Source organism: Pithys albifrons, chromosome 5, assembly GCF_047495875.1.
Source record: "Pithys albifrons albifrons isolate INPA30051 chromosome 5, PitAlb_v1, whole genome shotgun sequence".
Lineage (NCBI taxonomy): Eukaryota > Metazoa > Chordata > Aves > Passeriformes > Thamnophilidae > Pithys > Pithys albifrons.
This window is the reverse complement of record NC_092462.1, coordinates 14,865,682-14,883,801: the sequence shown is the minus strand read 5'-3', so window position 1 is coordinate 14,883,801 and position 18,120 is coordinate 14,865,682. Positions and strand designations below refer to the sequence as shown.

The 18,120-nt window shown below is 43.3% G+C and overlaps 1 protein-coding gene across 4 annotated transcripts in view; it reads left to right on the top strand.

Annotated features, from left to right (window-relative positions):
- Positions 1 to 440: 440 nt before the first annotated feature.
- LOC139672161 (protocadherin-10) overlaps positions 441 to 18,120 on the top strand; it is a 33,750-nt gene continuing 16,070 nt past the window's right edge. For 3 of the 4 annotated variants that reach the window (XM_071555742.1, XM_071555741.1, XM_071555739.1), the window contains exons 1-4: positions 441 to 4,108; positions 5,644 to 5,702; positions 6,277 to 6,383; positions 15,041 to 15,346. In XM_071555742.1, the coding sequence (XP_071411843.1) occupies positions 1,508 to 4,108; positions 5,644 to 5,702; positions 6,277 to 6,383; positions 15,041 to 15,346 (3,073 nt within the window). In that variant the 5' untranslated portion in view covers positions 441 to 1,507. The remainder of the gene's footprint in view (positions 4,109 to 5,643; positions 5,703 to 6,276; positions 6,384 to 15,040; positions 15,347 to 18,120) is intronic. The other variant, XM_071555743.1, reaches the window with a different exon arrangement.

Below are 18,120 nucleotides of genomic sequence, written 5' to 3'. Positions count from 1 at the left end.
CCCGCCGGGCGGGGAGGCGGGAAGGAACAATAATAATCCCAAGTTTCTCCCCTGTTTATGCTTTTTCTAAAAACGCTACTGGAAAGGAAAGTTGGAGGCGGCTGGTGGAAACTCCCTCTCCAAGGAGCGGGTTGTTTACGTTTACCCGTGTGTGCGCGCGCCGGTGACGAACAGCGATCTCCCGGTCCAGCGGCTGCGGCGGGGCGGGGGAACAGCCAGCCAAGCGTCGGAGGGAAGCAGGCAGGGGCTGAGGGAAGCAGGCAGGGGCTGAGGAAGCGAGGCATCCCCAGCAGCGCCCCGGGAGCGACGGGACGAGCCACCCGAGCTCTGCCTGGCGCCTGCCCGCGCGCTCGCCCAGCCGTGACGCAACCTGCTTGACGCGCGCCGCAGCCAATGAGACACCGCCCACGGGGGCGGTGCTGGCAGCTGACTGGTTGGCAGGAGCCGAGCGCTGCGCAAAAACAGCACAGCGGAGCGGTGCCGGCTCAGAAACCGCCGGCAGAGATCAGAAGAGCCGGGAACGGGACTGGGAACGGAGCCGGGACGCGAGGCGAGCGGCAGCGGCAGCAGCAGAGACAGACACAGAGACAGGGACTAGACGCGAAAGCAGCAAGAGAGGAAAAAAATACACCCTGATCGGCACATCCATAAAAGCAGAGTGATGATGATGATGAACATGCTAATAGCAATAAAAGAAGAAAATGAAAGACCTTTAATAGAAGAGAGAAAAATCTAAAATCCTTAAATTAAAAAAAAAACAGAAAAAAAGAGGAAATCCTAGAGACATCAGGGAATGAAAGTTTTGGGTAGCAAAGCTGTTCTCTGCCTTTTTTGATATGAAATCTTTTTGCGGTTATTTTTCTTTTTTTTCAATTTCGCGGTTTTCTGCCTTTTTCTTGCATCTAAAGAGGGCATGTCCACCGGCTGTTCCAGCAGCATCTACCCCTCCAGCTTCCACCAGGAAGGCAAACCGAGGACAATCTTGAAATACAAAAATTTCCTCCTTGGGATTTGCTGCTGCTGCTGCCTCCGCCGCCACTGCTGCTGCCGCGGTGCAGTGCCAAGACTCTCGGAATAAATAAAAGCGGGCTACTGTGTATCTCTAGCTACAGCCAGCTAATAGCTGTTATTAGTCGGTCATTTATTTCGAAGATCACAGATGAAGTGGGGACGCCTGTCTTCTTCATTTGATCAGCGTGTGAAATAATAATACCCATAAAAAGGAGAGAAAAATCCTAAAATGAATCAGAAGAAATAGTATCTACACACCCCCCTCCCCCAAATCAACCTCTCCCCCCCTCCCCTTTTCTTCCCCCTCCCCCGATTCCGCTCTCCACACGCGTGCAGGCGCGGACACACACACACACACACGCACACACACACACACACAAACAAACACGCACACACATACTGTAGTGTGTATTTTCGGAGGAGGAGGAGGTGGTGGTGGTGGCTTTTGGAAGAGGAGGTGGTGTCGGGGAGGGGGGATCTCTTTCCCCGTTTGGAGATGATTGTGCTATTCCTCTTTGCCTTGCTCTGGATGGTGGAGGGGGTCCTTTGCCAACTCCATTACACGGTGCAGGAAGAGCAAGAGCATGGCACGTTCGTGGGGAATATCGCCGAGGACCTGGGCTTGGACATTACAAAACTTTCGGCTCGGCGCTTCCAGACTGCGCCCAACTCCCGTAGCCCTTATCTGGAGCTCAACTTGGAAACTGGGGTGCTCTACGTGAACGAGAAGATCGACCGGGAGCAGATTTGCAAGCAGAGTCCCTCCTGCCTGCTGCACCTGGAGGTCTTCCTGGAGAACCCCCTAGAGCTGTTCCGGGTGGAGATCGAGGTGCTGGACATTAACGACAACCCGCCCTCCTTCCCGGAGCCCGACCTCACCGTGGAGATCTCGGAGAGCGCCACTCCGGGCACTCGCTTCCCACTGGAGAGCGCCTTCGACCCCGACGTGGGCACCAACTCCCTGCGCACCTACGAGATCACCCCGAACAGCTACTTCTCCCTCGACGTGCAGACGCAGGGGGATGGCAACCGCTTTGCCGAGCTGGTGCTGGACCAGCCGCTGGACCGGGAGCAGCAGGCGGTGCACCGCTACGTGCTGACGGCGGTGGACGGCGGGCAGCCCCAGCAGCGCACCGGCACCGCCCTGCTCACCGTCAGGGTGCTGGACTCCAACGACAACGTCCCCGCCTTCGAGCAGCCCGTCTACACAGTGTCGCTGCCGGAGAACTCCCCACCGGGCACCCTGGTCCTCCAGCTCAATGCCACGGACCCCGACGAGGGGCAGAACGGCGAGGTCATCTACTCCTTCAGCAGCCACATCTCGGCCCGTGCCCGGGAACTGTTCGGCATTGCGCCGCGCACCGGGCGGCTGGAGGTGAGCGGCGAGCTGGACTACGAGGAGAGCAGCGTGTACCAGGTGTACGTGCAAGCCAAGGACCTGGGGCCTAACGCCGTGCCGGCCCACTGCAAAGTGCTGGTGCGGGTGCTGGACGCCAACGACAACGCGCCCGAGATCAGCTTCTCCACCGTCAAGGAGGCGGTGAGCGAAGCGGCGGCGCCGGGCACCGTGGTGGCCCTGTTCAGCGTCTCGGATCGCGACTCGGAGGAGAACGGGCAGGTGCAGTGCGAGCTGCTGCAGGGCGACGCGCCCTTCCGCCTTAAGAGCTCTTTCAAGAACTACTACACCATTGTCACCGAGGGGCCGCTGGACCGCGAGCAGCCGGGCGGCGACGCCTACACCCTCACCGTGGTGGCCCGGGACCGCGGCGAGCCGCCGCTCAGCACCAGCAAGTCGATCCAGGTGCGGGTGAGCGACGTGAACGACAACGCGCCGCGCTTCAGCCAGCCCGTGTACCAGGTGTACGTGAGCGAGAACAACGTGCCCGGCGCCTACATCTACGCCGTCAGCGCCACCGACCGTGACCAGGGCGCCAACGCCAGGCTCTCCTACTCCATCCTAGAGAGCCAGATCCAGGGCATGTCTGTCTTCACCTACGTCTCCATCAACTCCGAGAACGGCTTTCTCTATGCCCTCCGCTCCTTCGACTACGAGCAGCTCAAAGAGTTCAGCTTCCAGGTAGAGGCCCGCGACGCCGGCGAGGAGCCTCAGCCGCTGGCCGGCAACGCCACCGTCCACATCATCGTAGTGGACCAGAACGACAACGCCCCCGCCATCGTTAGCCCCCTGCCTGGCCGCAATGGCACCCCGGCGCGGGAGGCGCTGCCCCGCGGCGCCGAGCCGGGATACCTGGTGAGCCGGGTGGCGGCGGTGGACGCCGACGACGGGGAGAACGCCCGCCTCACCTACAGCATCGCGCGGGGCAACGAGGCGGGGCTGTTCCGCATGGACTGGCGCTCTGGGGAGCTCCGGACGGCCCGCAGGGTGCCGACGAAGCGCGACCCGCAGCGCCCCTACGAGCTGGTCATCGAGGTGCGCGACCACGGGCAGCCGCCGCTCTCCTCCACCGCCGCCGTCCAGGTCGTGCTGGTGGACGGCGCGGGCGAGCGCCCCGGCGGCGGCGGCGGCCCGGGCGCGGGAACGGGCGCGGGGGGTGGCGGCGGCAGCGGCTCCGGCGAGCATCGCCCTAGCCGCTCCGGGGGGGATACCTCACTTGACCTCACCCTCATCCTCATCATCGCCCTGGGCTCCGTCTCCTTCATCTTTCTGCTGGCCATGATCGTCCTGGCCGTGCGCTGCCAGAAGGAGAAGAAGCTCAACATCTACACCTGCCTGGCCAGCGACTGCTGCCTGGGCTGCTGTTGCTGCTGCCCCTGCTGCAGTCGGCAGGCGCGGGCCCGCAAGAAGAAGCTCAGCAAGTCGGACATCATGCTGGTGCAGAGCTCCAACGTGCCCAGCAACCCGGCGCAGGTGCCGGTGGAGGAATCGGGCAGCTTTGGCTCCCACCACCATAACCAGAACTACTGCTACCAGGTCTGCCTCACTCCGGAGTCCGCCAAGACCGACTTGATGTTCCTCAAGCCCTGTAGCCCCTCTCGCAGCACCGACACCGAGCACAACCCCTGCGGGGCCATCGTCACAGGCTACGCCGACCAGCAGCCCGACATCATCTCCAACGGCAGCATCTTGTCCAGCGAGGTAAGGACGGACACCCCTCGCCTCCCCCCAGCCCCCCAGCCCCAGCACTGGGGGACTTCAACCCCGAGCCATCCCCCGACGTCTCCCAACCCCGGGCCGCTTTTCCGAAGCTCCCGCTCCTCCTCCTCCGGCGGAAAAAGGCGTTTTGCATTCCCCATCTTCCTTCTTTCCCCTTTAATCCACCCCTCCGCCTTGTCTTGCCTTCTGCCTGCTCCTATTCGGAAGGCTTTAGGTGGGGCACTTAAAGGAGAGTAGGGGGTTAGCCCCCCGCCCCGCCGGATCCTTCCCGCCTGGGCTCAGCAGCTGTTGCAGCCGAGCCTGCCCCCCTGCCCCCATACTCCGGTGCCTCTGAAGGAATCTGGCGCTGGCCGGGGCGCGGAAAACCCCCAGAGCCAACGTTAGCTGTGAGCAGATCCTCTGTGGGCTGAAGTAAAGGAGATTCTGGCTCTTCCCAGTGTCTCTGCAGCTGGGACTGAAAGTAAGATGGGTTGTAGTCACAGGATGGTCTGAAGCAACATATTAAACCCGTGTCTTTTTTCCTTCCTGAAATATTCGCATGTGCAAGGCTTTGGGGGAAACCCCCTCTGGGACTGTGACAATCTCTACAGTTAGCAGGAGCTTTAATTAATTTGTGAATTAGGGTTTATTAATTGACTTTACTCTATCTGCACAGCTCTTTATACCCCCAAGGCTGAGTTTGCAAAGGAATGCAGCAAAAGTTTCTGTAAAATTATATGCTGGAACTTAACATCCCCTCCTGTCAAACATCCCCTCCTGTTGCCTATGTTATATTACCTGGTGTGTACAGAATTTCTATCAGAACATCTACTCTCTCATATTACTCCCCCATTAATCATTTTGAACTGGGTTATCTTATATGTACTCTCAGTACCTCTCTGCTTATACACTAGTGAAAACATCACATTCTCTTTTAACATAAATACTGAAACCTGAATGCTGTCCAGTGTGCAAAAGGTGGTTTGAATAGAATGTTCTAAAGTGTTCAGTTTTGCAGTAACATTTCTAATACTGAATTGTAAAATTAATCTTGCCTCAAAATCTTTATAAAACTCTATCTTCTGGTACCTTTTTAATGATTTAAGGGTGTCTCAGGATCTCAATATTTTTTTTTCTTAGGGTGCAATAACAGTTTTGTCTCTCCCTATTTTATACATTGGGATTAAAAACAGACTGAGAACTAGATTACAATAACTTTTTATCTCAGACTAAGTAGTCCACAACTCTAGAAATAGTCATGTTAATTTTTTGTGGGAGTCCTTGTGATGCTTAACAGTGTGCTCTGTGAGAAAACGTCAGAATCTCATCCCAAAAAGCACGAGAAAAAATCCTTCGTGTCTTCCCATCTCTATGACTAAGACCTGGGTTTTTTCCCCTTGCATCCTAGAAACAGATTGTGTAGGCCTACTTGCAGCTAAGCATTACCATTTATAGTGAATATGCTGAGCTGCTTTCTTGGTTGGTTACAGAAATACCAAGAGTTAAAATCTTTCTCAATATTTTCTTTTTTTTCCTAGACGAAACATCAGCGAGCTGAGCTCAGTTATCTAGTTGACAGACCCCGACGAGTAAACAGGTAGGAGCTCCTTAGCCTGGGTTCCCTCACACACGCTTTAGTAAGTCTGAATGGGGTGCAGAAATGTGTTCACTGCAGATGTAACATAGTAATAAAGCAGTTGGAAGTCTAATGTCTGTAGACATATTAAGTAAGACAGAGTCAGCTAAACGAGTTGAATTACAGCTTTTCTGAACTGGTTTCAAAACCAGCTGAAAAGACAACAAAATCTTGGTGTGTATTAGTCTAAAACATGTGTCAAATGCTTTCAAACATGCTTCTGTAGAGTATTCCAGAAAACATTGACTTGCTGAGTTAAAATTCAGCTATCCAGCTTAAGTAAATGCTATCAAATTATTTATATCGACTATATGAAACCCAGGTGAAGTAATAATCCTTGCAATCTCTTCCAGCCAGACTCCCAAAGTCTGAAAATTCCTGGTTTTGTTTATGGTGGGGAGAACACCTCTGCAGAAACCGTGCAGCAGGCAGGCATGGGGGGTGCAGCACCGTGTGTGGCCATGTGATGGCGAAAGAATGTTTTACGAGTTCCTCTTTCATGTTTATTCTAATGTAAAGATGTTTCTGTGTCTAGTTCTGCATTCCAGGAAGCAGACATAGTAAGCTCTAAGGACAGTGGTCATGGAGACAGTGAGCAAGGAGACAGTGATCATGATGCCACTAATCGAGGTCAATCCTCTGGTAAGTCTGATAAGAGAATGGAAATAGTAGATCTTTAAGTAGGGAGACTAGAAGGAGCAGTTACTTATAGGTATATAATACAAGAGAGGCATAAATAAGGTGACCATATTGTGTGGGAGGCTGGTTTTAAGTCAATGTGCTGCTACAGTTACCTGAACAAGGAGGCAGTTTTGAACCTCTGTTGCTCATGGGACAGATTTTATTCTATTCATTTGGCTGAGGGCGAGGGTTGGTATGTTATACTGCATCATTCATTATAGCAAAACTTCACGTTAAAACAAAGTTGTTGGTACGTTTTATGGTACATTTTCTTCTGTGGCAGATTTGTAGAATTTCAAAGCATTAAGCAATTTTGTTTAGTAGGCGTTTCAGCTGGCATGGCAGTGGGAAGTGAAGGGGGAGTTCCCAAGGGAAAGAAAGAACCCAGTGATTGAGTGACAGGCAGACTGTAAGGATTTTGCTGGAATCAGTGGAGACACATTGGGTGCTCTGAAAGTGTAATATCTTAGCATTTTTGGAGGATTGTTTTTTAATTCAAATTGAGGTACCATAAAGTGCAAGTGATCTTCATGTTAATAAGGCTAAGGTATTATTAAATACATTTCTTTCCTCCTGACCGGAAAGAAAGTCTTTAAAAGACTATGATGTGAATCACCAAGAAAATACATACATTGCACTGTTATTCCCATGTGTAGGGCTTGCTATCTTTGCTCTCATACTGTCAGTTTGCTTCTGAAAGGGACATTTGTTCAAAGCCTGTGCATTAGAATTCATGCTCACCCTCACACTGCATGTGCTGGGCTTTCTTCCCTACCACAGCCTCCACAGGTCTGGTACATCTTGGTTCAATGCAGTGATTTCTTTCCCCTTGTTTCCTCTGTCCTGTGTCATGTGTAAGGATTTAGTACAAGTGTGTCATACAAAATACTGTCAGTTGTCTTTTTTTTTCCCTTCCTCTGACCCCAACCCATCTTATAAAATACCAGGGCAGGGGACGCAGTACTGTCAGAGCAGTGCTGCCTCACCCGCCTGCTCTGTTAACTTCCCCTGTTTTCTTGCTGCTGTAGTCACTGTGCCCTTAACGATGGGAAACCCAGGCACGAGGGGAAGAAGAGGCTGCCACAGGGCCCCTTTCTATTGCTACAAGTCATTAATATGCAGACCTAATGAGACTTGGGAAGAGCCAAGAGTCTCCGGAGCTCCCTGCTTCTTGCAGGGCTTCATGCTAAGTGAACAGAGTGTCTATTTTGTGTCTGGGAACCTGACAACAAACCAGGACTTGCCAGAAGTTTACATCTGAACACAGAGCCTCTTTCATTTTTGGCCTATATATGGCGTATGATTTATTGTTGTTTTAAAAAGACATGTATTTAGCCTCCCCCTACACTTTCTTTTGCACTGTTTCTGATGCAGCAATCAGTACTACCAAGTTATAAAAAGCTCCCTCTCCTCCTGCCCTCCCTGCATTCCTGTTTTTTTTCCTCTTTTATGCATTTTACTGCAGCAGTCATCTCCGTGAACATTTCAATCAGCTTAGTCCCCCAACATAATGAACCATAATAACCAAACAGGAGAGAAAAGAATAAACATCTGCAGAAGGGGCTGGATTTGACTGATGGTAGGAATATAATCACAGAGTTGCACATCAACTGAAAGCTATTTTCTTTTAGATGCATTCGGTGCTGTTATTGTTGTGCCTCTGCTCTTTATTCTTTCTCTCCATTTTAAAAGTGTTCTGTCTCAGAGATGAACACTTGTCAAACTTGGCACTGGTCCTTAGTGGGGTAAATTCTTCTTCATTTCTATTTTATCAAATGGGGGAAAAATCTATTCTATGCTTTCAAATATTTTCAAATAATTTAAGAATCTGATATGATTTATGAACTGCTATGTCTCCAATGGCAATGACATAGGAAATACTGAAAGCTGCAAGTTAGGCTGGGTCAACTCACAATTAACAGTTTGAACTGAAACCTCAGAATACACAGAACTTCCAATTTCATATATTGGTGCTGTGATTTGAGAATAATTTGCATGCACCATTTTTTAGTGCTAGTTCAAAATAAATACTTAAGCGCAAATCTCTGTAGAAACTGCTTTAATGTTCTACATACGTATTTTATATTTTTCTTATAAGTTTTGGGCTGAATTATGGTGTTCTGGTGTAAAGAATGTGCCTGTGCCCTCAGAGATGACAAGATACTTTGATATAAAAACTTCACTCTTGCTACTAGCTTTTGGTGATGAATGTTATGGGGGAAAAAGGAGCATAAATCTTGTTTGATCTTGAATGGCTAGAAGAAATACCAGAGGGAACGCCATCTCAGTTTTTTAGTTGTTCTGATGCTCTATAATCAATTCTTTTTAAATTCCTGAAGGGATACACACTGATTGATAGCATGGCAGCAGTTTGGGCTGTTTTTTTTTTCAAGATACTACCTGATACTGGGCAGCATCATATTTGTTTTCAAAAGCGTCTAAAATATTTAGCAGGTAATTCACATAAAGCAACAAAACTCATTCCCTACAAGTTTTGGTCCAGCAGCATGTTCCGCTGGCAAAACATGTTTTTACTGTTCTGTACATGACTTCTGTCACCAGTGAACAGTTCTGTGCCATGCAAATAGCTGTTCTGGAGTAGTCCATTGCTATCCAAGCTGGATGTCAAAAGCCATGATCAGTTATTAACTGGGGAGGAAAAGATGCAGGTTGAAAATCTATCACCCTGTCAATAGCTTTATCTTGCACAATTATGTAGTGAAAATTCTGATCTAAGCTGTTCTACATATTATTAGATGTTTTATTGTGTTTTCAAATAAGATTCTAGTTCACCTTTTTGCAAAGTATGTTTTCTTAATACTGATCCAATCATATTTTTAGATGTGCTGGAATGTATGTAAGGGATTCATGTTGTTCTCATTAAAGTACCACATGAATGCCTCAAAATTATTCACATTCTTACCTACCTTAACATTGTCAAAATACTAAAATACTGCCATCTGCTTTTAGCAGGGAATGACAAGTAGTGGGAGGCTCAACAGCCTAATTTTTGTGGATTGAGTAGTTATTTCATTGACTGGGATAGGAATCCGAGCTTTTTGGAAAGTGAGTTTCCAAAAGTGTGGAAGTACAAGAAGTTTTTGACAAAGAGAAGAGGTTTCTCAAACCCCAAGTGCCTGTTCTAAAGACTTGTGCTCTTCTTTGAAAACTGCTGAGACAAAACTTGTTACTTGTAGAACAAACACAACTAATACAACACTACTATCTATTATTAACACACTGTATTTCAGTCATGTTCTGTAGGAGTAATTTCTAAGCATGAGGTTAGTTTATTTCCCATGGTTGATTGAATTCTTGGCCTCGCTTGTGAAATTGCCGGCTTGGGTGCCAATTAATACTCTGCATGTGTGTACATTTAAATTGTATGATTAGACACCTGTCCTGCAAAAATTTGGACTCATGTCATCAACTTATTTCATATGGTTGCTCATTAGCTACTCAGCTTTCTCAAGCAGAGCTCTCCACAATATTATTCTTTTTTGCACTGAATTGGCATGATGTTTCAGATGCACTTCAAGGAGTGTCCAAGATGCGTAGCCAAGTAGATGTGCTGCCATGTACATACTATAAAATGCATCAGGTTTCTTTTATCCTCTTCTTTGTACAGTGCTGGACGGTTTGCATTGGTGACCAGATAAGCCCTAAGATTAGGCTTCCACTAGCGGCCTTTGTGACAGTAATTGATAGGGGTCTAAGACAAAGGCACGGGGTGAAACTTTAGCTCACACCTTTTCAGTGTGGATTAGGTAAAAGCCAAGTTTTGTATCTGTTACTGCAGAAGAACCATGACATTCCAGTGTCTATAAGGAGAAGAATTTGAGAAATCAGAGGAAAAATTTTAGTGATAAAGGGACAGAGAAAACAAGTATTCCTTCTGAGTCTATGGAGAGTGACAGCTAAATACTGTTTTGAAGATCATGGGGGCAAAGAGTCTATCTGGGATAAAGTGGGAGTGAACATGATGGCTTAGAAAAGTGCTTTGACTCAAGCTGAGGGCTGTTTGGTTTTTTTCTCTTCCTTATTCTGCATGCTTAATAATGTTCTCATCTCAGTGGTCCAGATAGGGCTTTGAAGCTGAATATTGAAGATATTTGAATCTTTATTCATGTTCTCATGCAGATGAAGTCAGTTTTATCCAAGGCAGCACACCAATTATTTAGCAAGAAAGAATAATAATAACTATCATAGAGTCTAGTTCTGCAGTAGATAAAGTCTTCCACTAAGGAGGTTAATATCTTTGTCCTTATTTACCAACACAAAACATGAATGATAGGGAAATGAGTAACTTCCTCAGTGATAGTCAAACCAAATGGATAGTTGGTCTGGTAGTGGAGCTTGAAAAGGAGGCCTGATTCCCTGCATCACACCTACCTCACATATGACTAGCACAGAAGGAACAGGAAGTGCCATTTAATTGCAAGTAAAAAGCAAAGTTCTGAAAAAAATTACACATGTTGGAGAAAGAAATCCCCTTCAATAATGGTATTGCAAAACTATTTTGTCAACATTTAATTTGTATTTCTTTATTATATCATTTACTCAGTAATGCATATGAACACGTTGACTCCTTGCTCTAAAAGCTTGATGTATGGTTTTTCTCCCTTAATTAAATAAAGGAAGGAGACATTATTCAAAATTGCATTTAGGCCTGATTTTTGCTTTGACCAAAACTGTCTTTGAAACCAGTTAAAACTCATGCACATAGAAATTTTGAGTTTTCTCCTTTTGAAATATGAAAAGGAAGCAAATTTGGAATTTGCTTCCAAAATGCGTGCTACCAAGTATATGATTCAAACCATTTGACTTCAGGTAATTCAGATACAGATATCAATATTTAACTCCTTTCCTAGTTTTTGACAGCTTTTGAAGGAAGGCCAGTGGTTTGTTTTCCTTCAAACTCTGCAAAGTTAAGGTTGTGTGAGAGCTCCTATTGCCCACTGGCCCATCTGGTAATAAGACTTGAATGAATAGGAATGAACTAGTGGCCTTTGCCATGAGTTTTTATATGTATGCTGCATTTGGAATCAGTGTACTATGCTATCTGTTTGTATCCACAAAGGGCATTTGAAATTCATAATTCAGAGTCACCTTTAAAATCTCAGTTTCTCTGTATGCAAGGTCCAGTAGGATAACTAAGGGGAAAAATACAAAGCACTTTTCTTTAATGTGGGTTTGCAATTATGATGGATAGTTTAGTTCAGAAGGATTACATATATATAACTAGCTTTGTGAGGGAGATGAGATTGAAGTGTTATACTGCTGAACATTCCTTTTTGTTATAAATCAAGAACATGACTCTTTGAGTATGAAGGAGTTCTTTGCTGTGTGACTTCATTTACCACGATATGTCCTTCCTTCTTGAAAAATAGCAAATAGCCTTTATTTGCCCCCACCCCTGCGTTAAATGTGTTTCAGATAGAAACAGAGAATTCTATACTATGACCTACAGGAAAAAGGTGGAGGAGGAATAGCCAGCATTCATACCAGACTGTAAATATACATGGGTGCCCAGGGATTTCGAAACTAGGTTGCTAATTTGAATTTCTTTTCTGTCAAAATACTAAACCCAAGGGCTTGGTTTTGCAGCCATTAAACTCTTAGGGGATGTTGTGACTGGTTCAAGCTGGGGCAATTCCTAACCCTTGCTCTCTGAACATTTTGTTCCCATCCTAAACAAGTATTTACAGTCCAGCTGTGTGTTCCAGCACTGTATATTAAAATTCAGATGTGTCTAAATTTTTTTCTTTTTGCAAGTTCTCATCTTCAAAGGGTAAAAAGTTTGCAATTCAAGCTTGCATTTTATATCTCCTATGTTCATTACTTGTTTATTTAAAATCCTGATTTATAGTGGCTATAACATCTCTTTTATAATAAGCTGTTATATAATACTATTCAGTGCAGTGCAGTAGACCAGCAGTATTCAAAGGGAACAAAAATATAATATTTGGATAGAGACATTTTGCAGTTTAGCAGTTGATGTGAGAATAGTAAAATGGAGGGTAATTTTTCAGGGGAAATAAAATTCCATGAAGAGAAGAGTCTGTATTTGAATATATATATTTTAAAAAATGTTATTGTAGTCTCTCTTTCACCATTGACTAAACAATATAATTTAATATTTATTCTTAAGTTTTTATTTCTCCTGCTGTCTTTCAGGAAAGATTGAATGAATATGATCACTGATACACTGTTAGCAAAATGTAACTAATAATTTTCCTATTAAATGCAGGGCTATTTGTTGTTTACTTGTAACTTTGCTAGGAAGTCTGCAAATTGAAATAACCATTTTGTGTTTATTGTCGCTTAAATTTTTGAATCACAAAAAGATTCATAAAACGTGTCTTTCCTTGCATGAGAGGTATTTTTCTTCAGACGTTTCAATACATAAGATACACACACAGAGTTTTATAGACATTGTTAGATACTAATTTCTTTCTGAGAAGCCTGCATCTAAATATTTCTTTTCAGTCTTTGATTGCTACTGCCACTACAGAATTTATATTTATACTATTTTTCTCCTTGCCTGATCGTCTTCATTTTATTCCTTAATCACATCTGTAGTTCACATATGCATTCTTCAACAGTTCACTGATCAGTAATTTGTTTTCAGACTTCTGCATGCCAGTTATCAATGCAAGTTTCTAATCGAAACTGGACCTGGCATTATATATTGCTTAATTTTAAATTAAAAAGTCATTATAAAATGAGATTAATCTGAGATAAAAATCTTTTATTTTTTATTTCCTCATTTTTTTTTCCTGTCTAAATGTTTGCCTCTAGTACTTGAGCACTTGTTGATAGCTCATAGCAATTCTTCCTTGCTGAAGAGGTTGTTTTTTTCTGGTGTGAGGTATTAAATAAATACTACTAATTTAAGTCAAATCATAGTTCAAAACAGTGGTAGAATTCTTAATACTAATCCTAATACTGGAGATCAAGCAAATCCAGTTCTTTACAATATTGGCTGGTGAATGAGCTACATTACATGAATGTTATTACAGCTGTTCAAATTTTTTTTGATTTCTGTTGCAAGTAGTGTCATTTTTTGTAATTCTAATGCATTGCCTGTAAATGAAATGTTTACAACAGATTTAGTTCGGTTTTGACGTGCACCTAAGAGACTCAGTTCTGTTCATAAATACAAGAAAAGGATGTTTCTTTACTGTTCTGCTTTTCCGTGAGATGTTGAACATTGGATTGGCTTAACCCAAACAACAGCTAAGCACCATACAGCTGCTTGCTCAGTATAATGGAGATGAGAATTGAAAAAATAAAACTTGTGGGCTGAGATAAGAATAGTTTAATAATTTAAATAAAATAGATAATAATAATAATAATAGTAACAAAAAGGAGAAAGAGAGGAATGAAAACGAAGACAGAGAAGTGATGAACCTTACAATTGCTCACCACTTGCTGACCGATGCTCAGCCCTGAGCAGTGATCAGCCCCTCCCAGAGAACTCTCCTAGTTTATATACTGGGCGTCATGCTCTGTGATATGGAATAGCCCTTTGGGCAGCTCAAGTCCAGTTGTCTTGACCATGCTCCTTCCCAGTTATCAACATTATTCTCACTGTGTTATCAACATTATTCTCATGTTAAATCCAAAACAGCACTGTAACAGCTACTATGAAGCAAATGACAAGCTATGCTGCTACTGACTCTTCAGATCGGCCTTCCAAAGGAGTATTTCCTGACTATGAGTCACTCACTTGTGGGATTATACTTGTTTTGAGGGGAAAGGTGTATGAAATCATAGGCATAGAGTAAAATAAATACCAGCATCTCCAAATTGGTTTGTCCTGCTTTTGACTGGGATGGATTTTCAAATCTTAATAGCCTTAAAGGATTTGTAAGTGAACAGTTCCGTATTGGCACGGACAAGTGTTTGCTTATAGAGGCGAAACACTGACAATTGGTTTGATAGAATCCACAGCCTCATCACATCAGACTACGGGTACCTCTGTACCACTAATTGCAGTATTTTAGTATTGGATTCTGTCCCATTCCTTGGATTACTTGATGATAGTAGGGACTGCTGCAATAGCAATGAAAACTATTTCTGAAAGAGTGATTTAACAATTGATTAAAGAAGCTATCCTGATCATCTGAAAGCTGGATTCTTGCTTTGTAACATCTGCTTTTAGTATCAATGGGCTCTATCTGTATACTAACTTACGCACAGATAGTTCCTGTATAGGACTCACTGATACTTCATTTTCATAAATGAAATCTGTGATTCCTAAATCTAGACACGTTATGTCTTTGGTAAGAGATAGAGTTACATGGAAATGGTGAGATCTGCAAGGAATTTTGTGAGATAGAATCACCAATATTATTATTCTTGTGGTATTTTTCTGTGTGTGTGACATTTTTGGCATTTAGTTACACTTTTTAATAGATGTCTTTGACTTCTGAAGGCTGGACAATCAGATTTTTTTTTGTTTCTGTTTTTGAGGAGATGAAACTACTTGAAGAAGTTCTTACAGCATTTCTCTTTGGACTTCTCTTTCCTGGGCATAATCATTTGTGTCTGTCAGCAGCTGTTCATGATGCTGAGGCTTATATCTTTACTTGTCTTTTCTTTCATGCTTGCAGGCATGGATCTCTTCTCCAATTGCACAGAGGAATGTAAAGCACTGGGCCACTCAGATCGGTGCTGGATGCCTTCCTTTGTTCCATCTGATGGACGCCAAGCTGCAGATTACCGCAGCAATCTACATGTACCTGGCATGGACTCTGTTCCAGACACTGAAGTGTTTGAAACACCAGAAGCCCAGCCTGGGGCAGAAAGGTCCTTCTCCACTTTTGGCAAAGAGAAGGCCCTTCACAACAGTCTGGAGAGGAAGGAGTTGGATGGACTGCTGTCTAATACACGAGCGCCTTACAAACCACCATATTTGAGTAAGTACTATTTAAAAAGCTGTATGAAAGTGTTCCCTTTGTGGGAATAAAGACTAGCTCTTTCTACTATTCATGATAGGAATAATACAGGCACAATTTTAGGAGCAGCAGGGTAAAATGGCTTCTCTTGGATTCAGGCACCACTGAAGAAGGCATTGTTCAAAATGCTTTTTTAAAAAAGACAAAACTTTGATTGTTTTTAGTATGACATGATTGTCAGCAACAAAAGTATCAGCTGATATTAGTAGGGGAGTTGCTTAATTTTGTTTTCTGATGCTGGATTATTTTCAAAGTTTTCTTGGATAGATGGTTTAAACATTGGCATTGCCAGGCTAACACTTTCTGAGACTAGAATTAAATTGAGAGAACTGTTCTGGGAGCTTCTTTTTATGATTGAGAAGTATCTTGTGATTAAACAGTATGTGTATTATTTTGAAGTAGCTATTTACGTAGTGTAAGGATCTGGAAGGAAGAAGACAAAACCTTTTGCCTTAAGTCAGATCATCTTTCTGCCTACATAGTATTGACTTGTGTCAGTGTTCCTCCGTGCCTTCTGTCTCATTCCAGAATCTTGCCTCTTTCTTTAGTCACTTTTTGACTATAGTTAGGTGGCATGAAAGAGTGTGATAGATCTCAAAAAGACCTTCCTAATTCCTTTTGGAGTCTGAGCCAGTTGTAGAGCCCTTGAGGAACACTTTGATCTAATATGTCTTTTCATTCCATTTAGCTGCCTTCTCTATTTTATTAGAGACTGTAATCTCCTTGATTTCAGGAGTTTGTGATGTTTATCCAAATAAGCCAAAGACATTAAGATTGCATTACAGACCCTTTTTAAAGCAACAAAGGTCTTTTAGGACAGCAGTTTGGGGGTTAAAAAACCAATGCTTCTGAATGGCATGAATTTGTTTATTTTTCTTAGTTGTTTTGAGAGATGCTGCCTTGGCAGTCTTGATGTTGTGAAAATCTTTGCTACAGATCATCCTCAGCCCAGGCAGCTCCCTTCTTAATTAGCTGTTCTGATATTTCAATACTGCAGCAGTGGGTTTTACCATTTCAGTCTTTTGATTTGCTTTACCGAAAACTTCTAAATTCGACCACCAGCTCTGATATGTGAAAGCCTTTCCTGCAAAACCTGTCCTGAGACAATCAACTTATTTTGTGTAGGCTAAAAATGTCAGGTGTTAATCATCCAGTCGTACTTTGAAGACCAATGTGAAATTTCAGTATGACGTAACAACTCATGAGTCCATCTTTCCTGAACTGGTCTTCCATCATTCACTTCTACAGAACATTCTTTAGCACTAAGTCGTAATTTAACAGTACTAGTTTCATCACTGCAACTCAGTTAAAAATTTAATTTAACAAGTTGGCATATCAGTAGATGGTCTAATGACAACCAAGTTCTGGTACAATATGAACATCACAATGATGATTGTTATCTAGTGACACCACAATGGTAATTCTCTTCTGGTTTGTTGTAGGCTTGGGAGTTTTATTTCAAATGACAGTGACGTATTTATTTTATTGATAGTTTAGGGATTTAATTTTTTACAGTAGTGTGTTTTGTTGAACAATGTCTTTACATAGAAACATCGGTCTACATTTTTTTTTTTTGGTACATGGACATAAAAGCATTGCAAGTAAAATGTCAGAAGTAACCAATATAAATGAGTGTTATTACATAATCCCCATGTGAGAATCCAGATTTAGTTTTGCTTTTCCCCCTGATGCTTAAATTTAAAACTTCTACAAAACAAGAGCAATACTTCTCTAGTTTATTTTCCTGTATTTAGTATTTTCTTTCTTTTAAATTATAATTGTGTAGCAAAGAACAGGAGCAGCAAAAATGAAGTGAGTGCAGTAGTTTTAGCAATGAGTAAATAATTTATTATTAGTAATTTATTCTATGAGTAAGGCAAGTGAATTGTATAAGAGGAAGTTGATTCAGGAAAGAACTTTAGTTGAGCCGCTGGGTAATTGCAATTAAAAATTGCATATAAAAATAAAAATTAAGTTTAGCGTTGAAGACCGTATCACAAACAGTTTGTCAGGAGAATGATTTTTTAAAAGAAGTGACTAAAATGTCTGAAACAGAACCTTTATATTCAGCAAAAATACTGTATAGAAAGTTGTAGCATGTATGAAAATGTCCACATGAAAAATGAGTCTCAAAGAAGAAAAGTACATTGCAGAATGCAAAAAACAGTTTGAACCAAAAAGGTCTCCTAAAAAAAGAACCATTCTAAAACAAAATTATCAGAAAAGAGCATAAACCCTAGCAAGTAAATGTTAGGGTAGTAATTAGGGGACATGAGTGCCTTCTTAAAACAAATAGCCAAAGGTGTGCAAAGATAGACAACTTTTAAGACATCAGGTGTAGTAGGCAAGGAGAGAATTGGTGGGTCTCTTGAGCTGCAGTAGTGATGACAAGGATGTGGCAGAGATTCTAAACTGTCTTCTCATTTGTATTTACCTGAGGAGGGACAGAAAAAGACAGTTGCATCTAGGAGGGCACCCAACCCAGGTAACCGTTTCATATAAATGTGCTAGACTGAGTCGTGAAAGAGGATGTTATTGAAAAATTGGCTAAAACAAATAGAAAGACATCAGTAGATTATGTGTTTCTTTAATTTTCAGTTTCTAACAAAAGCTAGTAACTGAAGAATGTCAGAAGTCATGTTTATCATTAAAAAACGTACTAGAAAACCTTGTAAATTAGAGACCTGTGTGAAGCCTCAGCATACTACCTAAATTTGTAATTTAGGGGTTTTAGG